The following is a 21,287-nucleotide window of genomic DNA, read 5'->3' as shown; positions in this document are numbered from 1 at the left end:
GGCTGCAGTGTAATATTGTACATGTATATTGGGTATGAACAATATAATTGTGTTATTTTCAGTTGTATTTTTACATTTCAACGGAAAGTGGATACAAGTATATACCCTTCAAACTCCTTGTTTTCAACCACGGCTTTTAATAGCAAAGTGTTTGATTGACATATTTCATAACAAAATACATTTGCAGTTAACTCGGATCGTCATGTAAAATATAGTTGACATCGATCAATTCGATTCCTTAATACTGTATACAGTATATGGTCAATCAGGAATTACAATATGATACTGGGTATCACCCCGTTATGAGTGAGTGAGTACGGTTTTACGCCGCTTTTAGCAATATTCCAGCAACATCACGGCGGGAGACTCCAGAAATGGGCTTCACACATTGTACCCATGTTGGGAATCGAACCCGGGTCTTCGGCGTGACGAGCGAACGCTTTAACCGCTAGGCTACCCGACCGCCCCTCACCCCGCAATGAGCTCCCCATCCACATCTACTAGCATTGTCTTTCACATATGTCCTTTGTTGGTTGATGTGAACAATCTTTACTTCGGGATATTTAAGTTGACAGTTGCCTTGCTGGTCCTCGCTGTGCAGAGTTGCGTCCCTTGGGCACGCCAGAAACCTGTGATCGTGGGTTAGAATTCCGGTTCTCCCCCATTGTGTTTCTTGGTTTGTCAGCACCATGTCCGTGTACGTTGGTTTCATGTAATGTAATTGGAATTGTGTTCAACGCGGCGTTAAGCCCAACTCACTCACTCACTCACTCACTCACTCACTCACTCACTCACTCAAAAAGGCTGAAGTCGTCAACCTCATTATCGGTTAAAGCGTTCGCTCGTCACGCCGAGACCAGGGATCGATTCCCGACATGGGTACAATATGTGAAGCCCATTTCTGGTGTCCCCCGCCGTGATGTTGCTGAAATGTTGCTAAAAGCGGCGTAAAACCAAACACACTCACTCATTATCTGATCTGTGAAATAAAGCCAGGCTGTAAACACAAAACGCCAACGTCAACGTCAACGTCAACGCGAGAGAAACACCAGTCTCGAATATTCGACGAAACAGACTTAATTGGACGCAAAAGGCAAAATAGCAGTGAAAATTGTAGGAATGGAGCAACGCTAATTTTGTCTTTCGTCTGCTGTGTAGAACAGGAATATGCTTCAAGTGTTCACAAGTATATACATGAGATTTTTTATGAAGACCACATATATATTTCAGCCTCAGCTGCAAAATCACATATGTTTGTATTTGAAACCATTAGCCCAAAAAAATAAATATCAATCAACAATGTATTGTTTGTGACAGACAATTTCTTTATTTTCCAACTGTCTTAAGAATTAGTTGATTTTCAAGCATTTTACCTCGACAATACTGATTGTTTTAAATACTCACACGAACCACACATGGTCTGCCTGGCGTAACATGACCAAACACTACCTATCAACTAATATACACTACCTGGGACCACCAATACCTCAATTCATGATTGTTGACTGGTTTCTGAATGGTAGTTTCGACCCTCAATGGCGCCCCGTGAAGATCCGGGATGGAATAGGTCCACTGTTGGCTGAAAGACTGTGGTCAGCGGTAAATAATATTATGATAAAATATGTTTGACAAATTTGATTTTTAAATAAACTTTGCATTCATTACTCAATTGAATATTTATCAACTTGTACTCGTCGCTATATGGCTGAAATAACGCGGGGGGCACGGGTGGCCCAGTCGTCTAAAGCGCCGCGATTCGCTGTGCAGAGTTGCGTCCCTTGGGCACGCCAGGAACCTATGATTGTGGGTTCGAATCCCGGTTCGCCCCGATTATGTTTCTAGGTTTGTCAGCACCATACCCGTGCTCGTGGGTTTCACCGAAGTGGTAAACGTCTGAGACCTGCATCACTTCGGGCTTTCCTCCCACATTAAGCTGACACGCCGCGATATAACTGGAATACTGTTAAAAGCGGCGTAAAACCCAACTCACTCACTCACTCACTCACTCACTGAAATAATGCCGATGCGACGTTAAATATCAACTCACTCACTCACTCTCAACTTCACACCAGGAACTTCAAACAACTTGGTGTTGGTCTGATCTGTAATCTGTGTTCCAGAAATATACCAGGATAACAAACTACACATGCTGTTGAAAAGCAATTACGTTCTACATAAATCGCAATACTCAAAGACAAGATAACAGTACAGGTGTTACTGACAAGACAGCGTTTTAAAAAATATACAAAACGTGTAAACAAACTTGTTCGTAAAGGAGTGAACAGAATGGTATTTACGTGAATATAAGTATACAATTGGGAAAAATATGTCTTTCTGACCACTCAGGTCATATTATTTCTTATAAAAAGGGTTTTGTCTGAAAATATTTACGTGTATGTGACATGGGTGCATAATCAAAATTCGTCGTCATTCGCTTGGTGTTCAAACATGGCAGAAAAAGGCCGAGAAGAGCGGTAGACACTTTACTAATATCGCCATATTTCGCAATCCGTAGCATCGTATAAAGTATGAGTTACACAATGTTAAAGCTAAGATGATTGGGGTGATGATGGTTATAATTTTGACTTTGTGCACTCGGTGTTTTATATCTTCATTCACGGTTTAAAAAGGGCATTTACTCGGGACCATATATGGTCCCTTGGCACTATGCGGGTGTGAATAGTGAGGGACCATATATGGTCCCTTGGCACTATGCGGGTGTGAAAAGTGAGGGACCATATATGGTCTCTTGGCACTATGCGGGTGTGAAAAGTGAGGGACCATATATGGTCTCTTGGAACTATGCGGGTGTGAAAAGTGAGGGACCATATATGGTCCCTTGGCACTATGCGGGTGTGAAAAGTGAGGGACCATATATGGTCCCGTGGCACCAAGAGGGTTAAATAAGCTGAGTAGAATTACACTAGTTTTATATCAATCCATTGTGCAATATAATTAATTTACCCAGACAGAAAAATACTTTAATGGAAGTTTACAATCATACAGTAACTTATATTTCTGAGGTTTTGTCTTTCCTGGAATCACATTTGTGCAGTTCAAGAGGCAATACTATTGTGGTGATCAGTTATGTCAAAATTGGTTACTTATAAAACAATTATCACATTTTATATCTGTTAATTCATTTGTTAAAAAAATATTTCAGCGATGGTTGGAAATTACAATTATGTTCGCTGTGCAGAGTTGCCTCCCTTAGGCATCCCAGAAATATGTGATCGTGGGTTCGAATCCCGATCCGCCCCGATTTTGATCATAAGTTTGTCAGCAGCATCCCCGTGCTCGTTTCACCAAAGTGTTAAACGTCTGAGGCCTGCACCACTTCGAGCCTTCCTCCCTCATCAAGGTGAGATGAGGTGAGGTGAAATGGGGTTTAACGTCGCGTCCAAGATTATTGCACTTATATAGCGACGTGCATGCACGTGTATGTTTTGCGCGTGGCTGCTTGTACGACTGATGCCGATTTATAGTGCTAGCACACTGAGATACCATGCCACAGTTTAACATGAATACCCCACTCAGACACAGTATACTGACTCTGAGCCGACCAGTCCTTGTTTTAGCCCCTTAATGCCGAGCGCAAGACGGGGTAACAACAAGTACCATCTTTTAACGTCTTTTGGTATGACGCGGCTGGGGATCGAGTCCCGGACCTTCCGCTCTCCGGGCGGACACTTTACCATTAGACCACGGAGGCGGTTCCCTCATCAAGCTGACACGCCATGATAAAACTGGAATGCTGTTTAAAGAGACATAAAACACAACTCACTCATGATAAGCCTGTCAGGAAATATAACAATATCATCTTAGGCAACTGTTTTGCAATTACTCCTTGTATCTTTTCACGTAGGTTTGGTGGTCCATAATGTTTGTATTTGTGTTCAATTGATCGATAGGGTAAAATATAAATATGATATATATAAATACATATAATTTCTTTATTTCTTTATGATTGGACCCGTGTAGAATATGTCTACAGCAACCCATGCCTGTCGTAAAAGGTGACTATGCTTGTCGTGAGAGACGACTAACGGGATCGGGTGGTCAGACTCGCTGACTTGTTGATGCATGTCATCGTATCCAAATTCCTTAGATCGATGCTCATGATATCAATCAGTCTGGTCCAGACTCGATTATTTACAGACTGCCGCCATACAGCAGAGATATTGCTGAGCGCGGCGTCAAACAAGAAGCAATTATGATTTTATACTCCTTTCCACGCCGACCAACCTCATTATTGAATGATACAAAAAGAAATTGTTCCAGAATAAAATGTATAAAATATTCACTGGAAATGCCTGAAAGAAATCTGACGTCAACCCCAACCAAGCCGATATCATCCACCCCCAATATTAAATTGAGGAGACCCCAATATAAACAACTCCGAAAAGGGAAAACGAGGGCCCTCTCAGTTATAATCAAATATGACATCTTCCGCTGTTTATCCGAAAAACAAGTAATTGAGAATAGAACGGCAAAATATAATTGCGTTGTCATTCGGCAATGTACATGTACATTTACCCTGGTATATATTTACAACGCCATGTTTGCAGTTTAAAAAAAGCAAGGTAAATTTACCCTGTGTTTATTCACGTCACACTAGACAAACGCGATAAGGAAAGTCAACCGGTTTTTCTCTGTCGGGTGACGTGACATACATTTATAGTTACAGTCAAGTTGCCCGGATGTACTTCCAGAGGGCGCTTCAATTGAGCTGGGACTCGCTTAAGGTCAGTATTGCTCGTGTAGTTAGTGGTAGTGTTCGCGAATACGTCATTGTTGCACTGATTCAGCTTGTTACACGAACGTAGCCATCTTTCACTTATTTTTTTACGTTCGCGTGTTTTACACAGCAGATAATATGACCCTTCACTGCGGACCTGACAGTGAGTGAACATTATACATAATCCAGTTACAAACCAGGAAGAAGATAGTTTGAAGAAGTCCCCCCTCCCCCCTCCCTTTTATAAATAACTCAGCTGACTGAAATAGTTGTGGCAACATAGAGACATTCATAAAAATACCAAAGACACGACTTACTTGTATTTTTAAGCCGGTTGTTTGTTTGTTTGTTTAACGCCCCACTCAGCAAATTCCAGCTGTATGACGGCGGTCTGTAAATAATCGAATCTGGACCAGACACGAGCATCGATCCACGCAATTGGGGCATGATCACATGAATCAAATCAAGTCAGAGAGCCTGACCACCCGATCCCGTTAGTCGCCACTTTCAACAAGCAAAGTCGCCTTTTACGGCAAGCATGGGTTGCTGATGAGCTATTCTACCCCGGATCTTCACAGGTCACGGTGAACCCATTGTATGTCGCAATGTGTGTAACATATTTGTTGCTTGATTCATAACAACCGTTACTGCAATAGGGCAATGGAGGTACAGGATTAACACAGTCCTTGACCCCTGGAAGGGTAAATTTCAAACATTGAATTTATTTGTCAAAATGATATCATTAAGGACCGACCATTTATTACAGGGTGTGGGTGGCTCAGAGTATTTCATGAACGTAATGACCCTCCGGATCCACTAATGCTTGTCATAAGTTTAGATGACCCTCAGAATGTCCCTTAAGTTTTTTTCAGGGCCCTCCCCGAATAGACAGAATGCAAAAGCACTTATATAGTCTATATATTATATTATTAAAAATCCATTTCCCCATGACCCTCCGGGGCGGTCGGGTAGCCTATTCCTATTCTACCCGGGAACTTCACGGGCCGGATGATCTGTGAGCCTAATTACATTTAGATTAAGGGCGATCGGGTAGCCTAGTGGTTAAAGCGTTCGCTCGTCACGCCGAAGACCCGGGTTCGATTCCCGACATGGGTACAATGTGTGAAGCCCATTTATGGTGTCCCCCGCCGCGATACTGCTGGAAAATTGCTAAAAGCGGCGTAAAACCATACTCACTCACTCACTCACTCCATGACCCTCCCCTAATTAGTTATTCTTTATGACCCTCCCCTAGAGACCGTCATATTTCATTTATTTTTGGTCACACAAAAACACGTCCACGCACGCTCCTACACGCACACCTCCATATAAGAAATGACAGGTCCCTTATTAAGCAACAGTATCCTCGACAACACAAATCACATGGTTACATTGTCCTATGAAACCAAAGGTTTCTGCCTTTCTGTCGCGTAAAAAGATTTCATTTCTTATACTAATGACCCGTGAAGATCCGGGGTAGAATAGGTCTTCAGCCACCCGTGCGATTATGCTTGTCGTAGGAGGCTAACTAACGGGATCGGGTGGTCAGACTCGCTGACTTGGTTGATGCATGTCATCGTGTCCCAATTGCGTACCAGTGATAAATTTACAAGTACACGGACGTCGGACAATGGAAATTTTAAAACCGACCACGTATGGCAGTCTTTTGAGTGTGCTCCTTCGGTTTAGTTCATAGAGTTCACACAACCTGTGCCACATGCTTATCAGTGACTCCTCGTGTGTGACAAACAGATGACAGCGCCATATGGGTTCACGTTTTTGTTTTAATAAATGCTTTGTCACATCTGAACATAATATATCTCCAGCAGCCTTGTCTGTCATAAGAGCCAACGGATGATGGTCGGATGATTACACTGTCAGTGTGTACGGGTAGCCCTTGTTGTCTAAAGCGTCGCCTCCTTTGGTCACGCCCGAAACCGATGATTGTGGGTTCGAATCCCCGTTCGTACCGATTGTTTCTTGGTTTGTCAGCACCATGCCCGTGCTCGTGGGTTTCACCGAAGTGGTAAACGTCTGAGACCTGCATCACTTGGGGCTTTCCTCCCAAATTAAGCTAACACGCCGTGATATAACTGGAATACTGTTCAAAGCGGCGACAAACCCAACTCACTCACTCACTAACTCACAATGAGAAAGTGAGTTAGGTTCAATGCCGATTTAAACATTACTTCAGCTTGATCACGGCCGGTCCTCGGTGGTCTGTTACCTTACCCACAGGTATAGCGCTGAAAAAAACGACACTTTATCACGCAAAAAATAGGATCCGAAACAATAATCGCAGGTATTCTGACACACTTGAGGGGGACACAAACGCATATATTTAAGAGGCAAAATTCACATTTGTAAAGGAATGCTCTCCTACGTGTTGTGTCGGGTATTGTATTATATATATATATATCGTCTCATCGGGACACACCCCGACGGCATGGGTTGTTTGGATATCAGTCACTGGATTGTCTGGTCCAGACTAGTTTATTCACATACCTTAAAGCTGGAATATTGCTGAGTGCGGCGTTAGACAACAAACAATAATTGTTATATCCTGTCTTACCTCATTAACACAAACATCGTGCTCTTATAGCAGTCCTCCGCTTGTCTCGAACAGCGGCATGTATTCTATTGTGTCAAGTGTTCGAGTTGACAAGGGGTTTCTTAGACTGACACTTAATCCTAGAAAGAACGTTATCTTATCAAAGAAAATATATCAGTTATTATCTAAAATATGAAAAATAAAAAATCTAAATTCCAAGTCACAGAACAGTATGTATTCAAAGAGCTGAGGCAATCTAGACATGCCAGCTTGAATTTCGATTCCATTTTAAAATTGATTCTCTTGGGGCTGGAAGACCGACCAGGAATTTCTGTGTGTAAGAAATAATATTATGTGATATATTGATACAAGTACATCGTGATTAGAAACAAGGATGTGTGTACAGATATGTATTACATATGTGCTCTTCGTGACACGGCATCGTATTTACAATATGTTTGTGACGGATCGTGTTGCGATCATGGCAAGTGGTTTAACTTCCCTCCTTACTTTCCCACTCGACACTCCCTCTTAAAGGCATTGTTGACGCCAGATGAACAGACTCGCCAACATCGACTGCTTTCTGTGTTCGACGTGTAATATGTACTTCTAAAGTTCGGGGGCACGGTCGGCCCAGTCGTCTGAGGCGCCGCGATTCGCTGTGCGGAGTTGCGTCCCTTGGGCACGCCAGAAACCTATGATTATGGGTTCGAATCCCGGTTCGCCCCGATTATGTTTCTAGGTTTGTCAGCACCATATTCCTGCTCGTCGGTTTCACCGAAGTGGTAAACGTCTGAGACCTGCATGATTTCGGGCTTTCCTCCCATATTAAGCTGACACGCCGTGATATAACTGGAATACTGTTAAAAGCGGCGTTAAACCCAACTAACTCACTCACTTCTAAAGTTAAGGGTCATCCGATTTTCTTATCAATTTTCTGTGATGTGCGCTACACATGACACTGCGTTAGCCTTACAGCAGTCGCGGCCTTGTTCTAAACGTTGAACATTTTTATACCTTAGGGATCAGTTCATACGTTCAGAAAGTGTTAAACATATCTCTGACATCGGCCCTAAAACCCGAATTGTGAACACGATAATTGGTGAAGGACTTGGTCTACACCAACCCATACTTGTCGTTAAAGGCGACTAACGGGATCGGGTGCTCAGCCCTAGCTGAAGGACTTGGTCTACACCAACCCCTACTTGTCGTTAAAGGCGACTAACGGGATCGGTTGCTCAGCACTAGCTGAAGGACTCGGTCTACACCAACCCTTACTTGTCGTTAAAGGCGACTAACGGGATCGGGTGCTCAGCCTTAGCTGAAGGACTTGGTCTACACCAGCCTATACTTGTCATTAAAGGCGACTAACGGGATCGGTTGCTCAGCACTAGCTGAAGGACTCGGTCTACACCAACCCTTACTTGTCGTTAAAGGCGACTAACGGGATCGGTTGCTCAGCACTAGCTGAAGGACTCGGTCTACACCAACCCCTACTTGTCGTTAAAGGCGACTAACGGGATCGGGTGCTCAGCCTTAGCTGAAGGACTTGGTCTACACCAACCCCTACTTGTCTTTAAAGGCGACTAACGGGATCGGGTGCTCAGCCTTAGCTGAAGGACTTGGTCTACACCAACCCATACTTGTCGTTAAAGGCGACTAACGGGATCGGGTGCTCAGCCTTAGCTGAAGGACTTGGTCTACACCAACCCCTACTTGTCTTTAAAGGCGACTAACGGGATCGGTTGCTCAGCACTAGCTGAAGGACTCGGTCTACACCAACCCCTACTTGTCGTTAAAGGCGACTAACGGGATCGGGTGCTCAGCCTTAGCTGAAGGACTTGGTCTACACCAGCCTATACTTGTCATTAAAGGCGACAAACGGGATCGGGTGCTCAGCCCTGCTGACTTAAAGCATGTCATCGTATATCAATCCCAATTGCATAGATCGGTGCTCCTGATGTCAACCACTGGATTTCTGGTCCAGACGTCGAAACTGAAATAGGGTATCCCTTCTCTACACCGCTGCTGTGCAATCAATAAGGCGGGAAAGTAAATTTGCTGTTTACTAACTTTTTGCCGCTGTTTAAAATTAAGTTAGTAGACTTCATTTTATTTCTTTTCTCAATATTGCTGGCGGACCTATTCTAACCCCGAATCCCCACTAGCAGGGAGTTCTTGAATATAAATGAAGCGACAAAACCCTTTCCATATCCAATAGAAATCTCTGCATAAAGCTGAGTCGATTGTACGATTCCGACTATATCACAAGCATGTGCATGAATCAATATCAAATAGTAATGATACCAGGTGTTTGCGAAAAGGTGAGCGTATCCTGCATCACCGGTAGCACACGTCACAAACACATGCATAGGCAAGGTAATTGTTCACCTGAAAAAAACCCGGAACATATAGTACAATTCAAAATAGGGAATTGCATCGGACATCATTTTTGTCACTGATGCGACATATTTGGAAATGTCCTCAACATGTCTACCATCAAACTTTTTGAAAGTTTTACTAAGACCTTGAATGTTGTAGCCTTGATCAAACAACGTCTGAGCAAGAATCATACGACGCTTTTTGAAATCTTGGTAGAAAGAGCATGCTCGATTGTATCTCAAAAGTTGTGAAATGACTACAGTAAACTTTTAAGGCTGGAGCTGATGGAATATTCCTCTGCATGAAGGTTGGTTGGTTGGTTTGTTGTTTAACGCCGCACTCAGCAGTATTCCAGCTATATGACGGCGGTCTGTAAATAATCGAGTCTGGACCAGACAATCCAGTGATTGACATCATGAGCATCGATCCACGCAATTGGGATCGATGACATGCATCAACCAAGTCAGCGAGCCTGCCCACCCGATCCCGTAAGTCGCCTTTTACGACAAGCATTGTCACCTTTTACGGCAAGCATGGGTTGCTGGAGACCTATTCTACCCCGGAATCTTCACGGGTCTCTGCATGAAGGGAAAAGAAGTTGTAACCAATGTTGTTACCTCCTTACATCATCAGCTTGTTGTTTCCAGATGTCCCTAGTTATTGTCTCCCTTGTCCTGGCACTCAGCAGTCCGGCATGCACCGCTCCAGCTAGCCAGTGCGCATGTGCGTCTGTAGACACTGTGATTGAGCGGGTATTCGGGTCCAAGGACAACAGTTTTGGGACACTCAGTTCCCCGAGTTGTCTCCCATATCAAGGAGACCAGAAGGCCATCAATGACGGTCGGATATACGCCCATGTGTTGTATCAGGGACAGGTAAGACACCTATCTTCTTCTTCAGTTGATGATAATAATTCATTTGCATTTTTCCAACAATTTACCTTATTTGGTGGCACGTGGTCCTGTGCACAGCGCACACATCACAAATCAGGTTGAGTTAAGCAACGTCGGTCTCGGAGAGTAGTTGGATTGGTGACCATGTTAAGCAGCTTGACTCCTGAGAGTTTCTAGGGCTTCGGTCCTGCCCCACACTGAAGCACATGTACCACACACGGTGTCTCCTTAGGCAAGTGACTTTGTTCGAAATGTGCCTCTGTTCACCCAGCAGTGAGTGGGTACCCGGTAGGATGAGATGATAATGTGGTTGTTAACCTTCTAGCGCCTCACAGACAGCTTGGGTTGTATACTCCCCAGGGAGCTGAGAATGAAAATCGAGTGCTCACTGATCCATTGACCGGGGTTATAATAGTGTAGAGCTATGAGCATCCACTTGGAATGGAATCTGGCGCATTATAAATGCACTTATTATTATTACAAGCCAGATTTAAATAAGGGTCAGTCGGTAGGAATGTTACTTTCAGTTGTACACGAAAATCAAATACATATAGGATATTTTTTGTGTCGAGTGAAATATCATCTTCGTCTAATCGGGTGACGTGAGGAAGGAGATATACGTCACGAAATGAGAGAAACATGATATTTCACGAGACACATGGAATATCCTTTTTATTACATACTTTTTGTGTAGTGGTCAACCGGAATATTAAATTATTTCATTACAAATGTAAAACCTTGAAACGTAAACTCTCCCTTCCTAACACACAGGACGGCTCACCATCCCTTGTATTTGCAACTTAAAAAGTAGTTTCGTGTTGTAAAATCTTTAAAAATATAAACAAAAGTATCAAAACATATTTAGCGTCACGAAAATTCTTTATCATACATTGAGATATGATTATATACAAATTCAACTTTGAGACCTCTGTTGGAAGCGAAAGAATACACGCTGGTCAAGTAACAAAAATGGCGCTTTGCGAAACGAACCGTCTCGATTGACGAAATAACGAAACATTTTCGAGAGAATAACAAACATCAAGAAGTGATAGTAACTCCATAGATGACCATCTGTCATTATGTTGCTTGTCAATGTGGAACTAACATAAAAAGGACGTCAACAGTTTGTGTTTCGGCTTGCAGTGAAATATCAAGTGTTATGTTCACTGCAATGAAAATATCCCTTTTCTCAACTTTAGAAAACTTTCACACTGAAATATAAAAAAAATATTTAAAGGTGAGGAAAATGTATTTTGAATTGATTAAACTGAGCAGCTGCTTAATATTCAATGACGTTGACCTTGACCTTTTTTGCAGAATGCCTGGTTGTTGACGTCTGATATCTACATCAAGAATTGTCATGGTAAGTAATTTTTATAGCAGAATAGACCCGTGAAGATCCGGGGTGGAATAGGTCTTCAGCAACTCATGGTTGCCGTAAAAGGCGATTGTGCTTGTCGTTAGAGGCAACTAACGGGATCGGGTGGTCAGGCTCGCTGACTTGGTTGATGCATGTCATCGTATCTTAATTGCGTGGATCGATGCTCATGATGTCAATCACTGGATTGTCTGGCCCAGACTCGATTATATACAGACCGCCGTCATATAGCTGGAATATTGCTGAGTGCGGCGTTAAACAGCCAACCAACCAATTATGGCAGAATAACATTCCACTGACACTGGGGGCATGGAGTAGAAATTACGTATGTTATTATGTAGAGTTAAAAGACAAACACTTATGATGAGCGACACCTTCTTTCCTGCATGGAGTTAGCTGCTGATGCTCTATTTGAAGTATTACTGCTTTGTGAAAACTCCAGGGAGGTTTTCAGTAATGCCGGGCGTTGGTGAGGTGAATTGGGGTCTGACGTCGCGTTCAAAACTTTTGCACTTACATAGCAACGTGCATGTGTTTGTGAGTCTGCGTGTGTGTGTGTGTGCTTTTTTACTTGACCGGACTAATGTCGGTTTTAAAGTGGCCCAGTCGTCTAAGGCGCCGCGATTCGCTGTGCAGAGTTGCGTCCCTTGGGCACGCCAGAAAACCTATGATTGTGGGTTCGAATCCCGGTTCGCTCCGATTATGTTTCTAGGTTTGTCAGCACCATACCCGTGCTCGTGGGTTTCACCGAAGTGGTAAACGTCTGAGACTTGCATCACTTCGGGCTTTCCTCCCACATAAAGCTGGCACGCCGCGATATGACTGGAATACTGTTAAAAGCGGAGTTAAACCCAACTCACTCACTCATATCAAGCTGACACACCGGGATGTAACTGAAATAATGACACTTATCAAAGCGGCTCCCAACTCCCCCCGTTTGGTATTGCCTGTATCTCGAGACCACACGCCGGAATGCATGTGCAGAAATCTGAATTAACCATGGGACACGCCTCCTGCGTGTGGTGGTTAGAACACCTGCCCGGAAAACGAAAAGTTGTCCAATTCGATCCCCGGCCGTTAGAGACGTTAAAAGACGACAGTTGTTGTTACCCTACATGGCGCTCGGGGTAAGGGTATAAAACGATGACTTATGGGCTCGAAGTCAGTATTCTGTTTCTGCGTGGGGTATCCATGCTTAACTACGGCATGGTACCTCAACGGCCTAGAACTTTAAAACAATCATTGGTCCGGACAAGTGCAAGCTGCCACACACACACAGGGGCCCGTTTCACAAAGAGATCGTAGCGCTAAGACGGTCGTAAGTCTATGTTAAAGTATAGGAGTTACAGTAGTCGTAGCGCTACGATCGCTTTGTGAAACGGGCCCCTGCATATAAGTGCAATATTACTGAACGCGACGTTAAGCCCCATTTCACTTCACATATACGCATGCAATAATTAAGCGTTCCAACAACCTCCACAGAATCATTCGACTGTGTCTGCGCCACGGCGGCGGTAGATGTCTTGACTGGATATGGAACCGGAAGTACTACAATGACGACCTTGACCTCTGGTCAGTGTGTGACCTTGCAGGGGAAGACGTACAACTCCACTGCAGGGACCTGGTTACAAGTCAACGCCAACAACAAGGTCAGCGGCTGCTTATAGTGTCTATAGTGTACAAAGCCTTACGGGGTCAAGGTTAAGGTCACCGTCTGAGCGTGGGTAAGTTTAAAAAATGGTACTGGCAACGGCCACCTTTCTGGAAACGCACTCGGGCAACACACTCGAAGATGAAGCTCCACATTGTAAATTCTGGCAAAGTCTTTAACAGTCTTTTACATTCCTTGACGGTTTGGGAGGGGCGTGTTTCCTCGTCCAGCACCTGCGTTTGCATAACAAGGCTCACCGCACATTTTGTACAGTGTTTTGAACACAATTAATAGATGGCGGTGATCCCTCCGAAGTGATAGTACATGTATTCATGGTCTGATGTGTGATGGATCATCACTGTTGATCGCTCTGTTGGAGAGAGCGAATATTTTACACTCACTGCGCTCTTATATTAGTAGGGGGCACGGGTGGCCCAGTCGTCTAAGGCGCCGCGATTCGCTGTGCAGAGTTGCGTCCCTTGGGCACGCCAGAAACCTATGATTGTGGGTTCGAATCTCGGTTCGTCCCGATTATGTTTCTAGGTTTGTCAGCACCATACCCGTGCTCGTGGGTTTCACCGAAGTGGTAAACGTCTGCATCACGTTGGGCTTTCCTCCCACATAAAGCTGACAGGCCGTGATATAACTGGAATACTGTTAAAAGCGGCGTTAAACCCAACTCACTCACTCTTATATTGGTAGCCGGTGTAAACGCTTTCAGCATGCTTTGTTGCGCGGAAGTTAGCGCATTATTAGAATTCTTACCATGTATTTTAATTTGATTATAAGTACAGGTGTGGTTGACTCAAGCTTAACATCAATCTCATTAAAATCAAATCTTTGTACTCGCTATCGCTAAACAAAGATCTGAGGACATCCCATTAGGGGTCACGTCAGAACGACCTTTCATCCAACCAATCAGAGCGTCGCTTACCAGATCATGAAAGTGACAGTCGGAACGTGTTTTCTAATCATGCAACCACGAAATATTTGACACGGCGTATTCCGAATGACAGTTACGGGTTTTATGATTATATCCATACAATCTAGGCCATCTATAAGCCATTCCAGAGTGTTCCTCTTATCAGTTTTATTTTTTTTAATCGAGAATACGTCAAAATATGTTTCGAAGCGTAGTCGCTAGTTTAAAACTAGTGTCGTAAAGCTCGAGAAAGCTGCCTTCTGATTGGCTAATGTCGATTTCTTGTCAGTCATTTCATTGGTCCGTCACAATTCGAGAAAGATCGTTCTGACGTGACCCGTAATGGGATATCCTCAGATCTTTGTTTAGCGGTAGCGAGAACTAAGATCTGATTTTAATGAGATTGGCTTAACATTCAGTTTTGATCGTCAAAGATCATGGGCCAGCATCACCACAGCACCCAATGATCATTAACGCAGTCATGTTTGAAAATCTTTGTTGAGCAATATGGCATTTTGACAGTCCATACAGTAGTGGTTTACAAAAAGATTACGTAAACCTACATAAGAGGTAGTGCACGCGCTGGTTGGTATATAAATGACTAACAAAATGTTTCTAACGTTGATGTATGTCTTCTTGAAAATGTTACTGACATGGTTGACGAAGCTGCGACAAAAGACTCCGAGAAAGTGTCGCCCTCTGTTGTCTTTGAAGAGGGGGCGGTCGGGTAGCCTAGTGGTTAAAGCGTTCGCTCGTCTCGCCGAAGACCCGGGTTCGATTCCCGACATGGGTACAATGTGTGAAGCCCATTCCTGGTGTCCCCCGCCGTGATATTGCTGGAATATTGCTAAAAGCGGCGTAAAACCAAACTCACTCACTCACTCACTTTGAAGAGGCTCGACTGGCCCGCTGGGCTGTGTCGTCACGCCCGGTTGACTCCACACGTGAGTACATTGTGTTAAGTCCATAACGCCTGAAGGATTTGACTGGACTCTTACAAGCGACGTGTCGAGAATAGATTTTTCCTTCAGTCTGCAAAACTGGATACTTTTTTAAAATTTAAAACGACGAGCCAGAATTGTTGGTTTAAACAAAAACTCGCAACAATGTATTTTTGGTAGCAGGCAATGTCATTTTATCAATGGTCTGAAACATAATAGCGTTTCATGAATTTTTTAAGGGTAAATTCTTATTTTTCGACAACATCCACGTTTGCTCTTCAAATCCTTCAACTTGTTTTTTCAACAAAGAAATTGTCTGTCTAACGGTCGTCTTTTGTTTTGTTTTCTTCCAGATCGGATGGATTAAGAAAGGGAATGTTGTGTTCCATGAGAATTGTGGAGGTGAGTTTTGCATTTCTGGTGCACGTGTCTTTTTTATACAATAAACGTAATTAAGTAAATAAAAAAACTAAGTCTGATTAATGCAAAAAAATAACTATAATTAGTTATTTTCAACTTTTCCTTTTGTCGTATACTGCTCCACTCTTTTTAGCATAAATATATAGTAACAGCCAACTAACGGGGTAGAATAGGTCTTCAGCAACCCATGCTTGCCGTAAAAGGTGACAATGCTTGTCGTAAAAGGCGACTTACGGGATCGGGTGGTCAGGCTCGCTGACTTGGTTGATGCATGTCATCGTATCCCAGTTGCGAGGATCGATGTTCATGATGTCAGTCACTGGATTGTCTGGTCCAGACTCCATTATTTACAGACCGCTGCCATATAGCCGGAATATTGTTGAGTGTGGCGTTAAACGGACAAACAAACAAACAAACAAACAAACAACACTCGACATCAACAACACATCATGAATATAATAGAATTTTACACTATTTGGAATATGTAAATAATTTCGATGGGGCATGGGTTGCCAAATCGCCAAATTCGCCACCATTCGAGTTGTCCCTTGGGAAACGCTGTAATCTATGATCGTGGGTTCGAATCCTGGTTCGCCCCGTTATGATAAATTTCAAGGTTTATCAGCACCATACTCGCGGGTTTCACCAAAGAGGTAAACGCCCGAGACCTGCATCACTTCAGGCTTTCCTCACACACTAAGCTGACACGCCGTGATATAACTGGAATACTGTTCAACGCGGCGATAAACCCAACTCACTCACTCATTCATAATTTCCAAGTATGCATGTTTATTTCCAGGCCATTCCCAAGCCGCTTCTTCCGTTGTCCAACTGCCCGGATGTCCTAAAATCATAACACGTGCAGAGTGGGGAGCACGTGCACCACGCTCTCCACACGTGAAACTCGCCCATACTCCGTACTACGCATTCATCCACCACGGTGCGACAGCAGGCTGTTTTACACGAGGAGAATGTGTCAGGATGATACAGAGCTATCAGAACTTTCACATGGACGGACACGGTAAGGAGCTTCCTCGCACACAAACTGGTTGAACTGGCTCCCTTGTTGATAAGCGCAGCGGCCAATAAAAATCCATTCGTCACCACTCGCCCCTTTCCGTAACCTGGAAGAAGACTCGTCCCCCTATCGATGAATGTTAGGCGCGAAAGTACGACAAACCAATCAGAATGCGCGTATGATTTCAAATTCTTCTTCAAAGAATCCCTCGGAAATAATTTTTGATTTTACATATGTCTTGCATCTAAAAATATACCCAAGACACAGTTAAATGTGTTTAGTCATACTGTATTATTCCGCACGTCCCCATGTGCTTTGAATTGCATCTGAAATTTATATAATACATGTTGAAATAATATGTGAACCATTACGGGAGGTTACCAGAAATTTAAATGGGCTTCACACATTGTATCCTTGTCGGGAATCGATCCCGGGTCTTCGGCGTTACGAGCGAACGCTTTAACCACCGCCCTTAATCTAAACGTAATTAGGCTCACAGATCATCCGGCCCGTGAAGATCCGGGGTAGAATAGGTCTTCAACAATCAATGCTTGCCGTAAAAGGTGACTATGCTTGTAGTAAGAGGCGACTAACGGGATCGGGTGGTCAGACTCGTTGACTTGGTCGATGCATGTGGATCGAAGCTCATGTTGTCAATCACTGGATTGTCTGGTCCAGATTCGATTATTTACAGACCGCCGTCATATAGCTGGAATATTGCTTAGTGCGGCGTTAAACAACAAACAAACAAACACAGATCATCCTTTACACAGTACGCAGACTATTCTTACATGTAGAAAGCGAAATGAGTTAGAATACTTGAGTTACGAAATATTTTTTTAAAGGACTACAAGACAAATGATTCTATATTCTCTTCAAAAGAAGAAACGCATAGGTGGTATCAATATTTTCAAAACAAAGTTTCGTATTTTGGTTCGTATTCCATGTTGTCCTGCTACGCGAAAATGACAGTCTACATGTTCGTTTTTACCGATATATAGTGTCACAAAATGGATTTATCGTTAACGTTGGACATTTGTAGTCTTGGGAAAGTGAAAAGCAGGGATAAGTCATGGAATTTCTAACGGGATCTGGTGATAAGGCTCGCTGCCTTGGTTGATGCATGTCACCCTATCCCAATTACGTAGATCGATGCTCATTATATCAATCACTGGAGTGTCTGGTCCAGACTCGATTGTTTACAGACCACCTGTAATTTCCATATACCTGGAATTTTGTTGAACAACTAATAAACAAAGAAACATTCACAGCAGATACGCTTTATGGCAACACATATGATGTGGTAAATTTAGAACTAAAATGAAAACACGTTCTTGAAGACAATTCAAAGAGTCACTTCCCTTCTTTGTCGGGCAAATTAAAACTGGTATTTGTTACGGAAAAGATTATCAGTTACCTGTCTCGGCAGTTGTTTTATTCAACATTTATGATCGTCGGGTACGGACTTTGAAACCAAACTAAAACGCCTACCAATGGCAACAACGAAAAGAAGGCACGGATGAAATCGTGCCAGATGGTTTCAAACCGTAACATTTTGAATAAACTTCAAAGACTACAATAGATCGATATTTGTTTTACGTGGAGGGTTGGCTTCGTAGCTATCCTTTCGCTCGTCACGCTGAAAGACCAGGATCTACTGCCACATTGGGTCAATGTGTAAAGTCCATTTATTGTGTTCCCCGTCATGATGTTGCTTGAAATATGCTTAAAAGCGGCGTAAAACCATACTCAGTCATTACAGTTGTTTGTTCCTGGGTTGATATCGTGATGTTATTTGTTACTACATAACGATTGTTCACCTCTGTATTTATGACCTTGCAGGCTGGTCCGACATCGGCTACAGTTTCGTCATCGGCGAGGACGGCAATGTGTACGAGGGGCGTGGCTGGGACGCTGTGGGGGCACACACCTACAACTACAACAGTAGAGGACTTGGTCAGTGTTCATATGTGGTGTTCTATCATGTAGTGGTGGGACGATGTAGTACACAACTACAACAGTAGAGGACTTGGTCAGTGTATATGGGTGGTGTTCTACCATGTAGTGGTGGGACGATGTAGTAGACAAGTACAACAGTAGAGGACTTGGTCAGTGTATATAGGTGGTGTTCTATCATGTAGTGGTGGGAAGATGTAGTACACAACTACAACAGTAGAGGCCTTGGTCAGTGTATATGGATGGTGTTCTATCATGTAGTGGTGGGAAGATGTAGTACACATCTACAACAGTAGAGGACTTGGTCAGTGTATATGGGCGGTGTTCTATCATGTTGTGGTGGGAAGATATAGTACACATCTACATTAGGAAGGGACTTGGTCAGTGTATAGGGTGGTGCTCTATCATGTAGTGGTGAGACGATGTGGTACACAACTACAACAGTAGAGAACGTGGCCAGTGTACATGGGTGGTGTTCTATCATGTAGTGGCGGGAAGATGTAGTACACAACTGCAACAGTAGAGGACTTGGTCAGTGTATATGGGTAGTGTGCTATCATGTAGTGGTGGGACGATGTAGTACACACCTACAACAGTAGAGGACTTGGTCAGTGTATATGGGTGGTGTTCTATCATGTAGTGGTGGGAAGATGTAGTACACACCTACAGCAGTAGAGGACTTGGTCAGTGTATATGGGTGGTGTTCTATCATGTAGTGATGGGAAGTTATAGTACACACCTACAACAGTAGTGGACTTGGTGAGTGTACATAGGTTGGTGTTCTATCATGTAGTGGTGGGAAGATGTGGTACACAACTACAACAGTAGAGGACTTGGTCAGTGTACGTGTGTGGTGTTCTATCATGTAGTGATGGAAAGAAGTAGTAGACAAGTACAACAGTAGAGGACTTGGTCAGTGTATGTGGGTGGTGTTCTATCATGTAGTGGCGGGACGATGTAGTACACAACTACAACAGTAGAGGACTTGGTCAGTGTATATGGGTGGTGTTCTATCATGTAGTGGTGGGAAGATGTAATACACAACTACAATAGTAGAGGCCTCGGTTAGTGTACATAGATGGTGTTCTTTCATGGATTGGTGGGAAATGGTTGCAGTGCCGAATACCACTTTTCCAATGGCGTTATGTCATGAAACACAGGTTATTAAGCTCAGGGAATTTCAAGTCTTCGAATCCCTCTTAAAAGACACACTCCCCCATTTGCGAGAGCATTGGTGACGTAGAGTGGCGTCACAGGCGTGGCAGAAAAATATAATCGATATTTTGAGGCTGAGTCCCAGATTGCCCGTGATTATGTTTCTTTTTTTTTAGCGCCATACCCATGCTCGTGGGTTTTACCAAAATGCTAAACGTCTAAATCCTGCACCTCTCCGTATGCCACTCCGCCAAACAGCTGACACGCTGTAATTTAACTTATAAACTTTAAACCTCACATTCATTCACGACATGGCTGTTTGCGGAGTTTAACTATTCTCTTTGTTTCTCAGGGTTCTGCGTCATTGGGAACTTCATGCAGCGTCTCCCACACCAGGCGGCACAGGATGTCCTCCAGAAGATTATAGCCTGCGGGGTCAGCAACGGCAAACTGACGTCCACATACACGATGCTTGGCCACCGGGACGTTGGTGGTGCATCAGGGGCTACGTCTTGTCCAGGGGATATGTTCTATGCCCTCATACAGAAGTGGCCCCATTATAACGCGCCTGTCATCCCAAGCACAAAATAGAAGCAATTCAAGATATTAGTAATAAAACATATCTGATGTATATTTACATATTTTAAAGAATGTCTTACTTTTTAAAATCTTTTTCATCCCATTTGGCTTATGCATCATAATTATTCTAAATGATTAAAGGCAGCATGGACTATTAATAGCAGCACGTATCAACTATTTCTTATTAATTCTTTCTTGATCCCCAATCACATGATTTCACAAAACAGATCAAATATATATCTTTATCATTATCTGCCTTTTTTATGTTATTTTACCATATTTCAGTCATACAGTACATCCAAAATGTATACATATGTCAATATGTCCGTCACAACGTTTATTTCATCACACTACATCAACTACACTCTTTAATAGTTCCTTCCAAAAAGAAAATGTTTTTGTGAGGTTTTCATTTTTTGCTACTGTCGTGGAGGATAGTCATTTAAAATAAACCACAATAATATAAAAGTACAGTGAGTGAGTGAGTGGAGCTGAGCTGAGCTGAGCTAAGCTGAGCTGAGCTGAGTGACGTCTTTTCACAAACAACATCCCTGCCTGCGAATGACACCAGAATACACATTGTTCCTGGTGTGGAAACGAAATCGTGCCTTCGTCGATATGAACAAACGGTGTATCCACTGGACTACATCGACGGCCCTGTATTGATGTGAGTCCGAGGATATTGTTTCAACAGAGTGACCAC

At 43.3% G+C, this 21,287-nt stretch overlaps 1 protein-coding gene across 1 annotated transcript; it reads left to right on the top strand.

Annotated features, from left to right (window-relative positions):
- Positions 1-4,592: 4,592 nt before the first annotated feature.
- On the top strand, positions 4,593-20,835 carry LOC124132936. The gene is made up of 8 exons (XM_046497118.2): positions 4,593-4,745; positions 10,319-10,546; positions 11,882-11,927; positions 13,425-13,591; positions 15,810-15,858; positions 16,676-16,897; positions 18,737-18,850; positions 20,358-20,835. The coding sequence occupies exons 1-8, from the start codon at positions 4,701-4,703 to the stop codon at positions 20,594-20,596; spliced, it is 1,110 nt and encodes a 369-aa protein (XP_046353074.2). The 5' UTR covers positions 4,593-4,700; the 3' UTR covers positions 20,597-20,835.
- The last annotated feature ends 452 nt before the right edge of the window (positions 20,836-21,287 follow it).

Source organism: Haliotis rufescens, unplaced genomic scaffold (genome assembly GCF_023055435.1).
Source record: "Haliotis rufescens isolate VD_foot unplaced genomic scaffold, xgHalRufe1.0.p SCAF_18, whole genome shotgun sequence".
Lineage (NCBI taxonomy): Eukaryota > Metazoa > Mollusca > Gastropoda > Lepetellida > Haliotidae > Haliotis > Haliotis rufescens.
Note: the sequence above shows the minus strand (reverse complement) of the source record. Positions and strands in the feature narration are given on the sequence as shown.

Bases quoted from the DNA above. Each gene is read 5' to 3' on its own strand.
- LOC124132936 (XM_046497118.2), top strand. From the start codon at position 4,701: ATGTACTTCCAGAGGGCGCTTCAATTGAGCTGGGACTCGCTTAAG. The intron at 10,547-11,881 runs GTAAGACACCTA...CCTTTTTTGCAG, and splicing joins ATGTGTTGTATCAGGGACAG to AATGCCTGGTTGTTGACGTC. The intron at 11,928-13,424 runs GTAAGTAATTTT...CAACCTCCACAG, and splicing joins CTACATCAAGAATTGTCATG to AATCATTCGACTGTGTCTGC.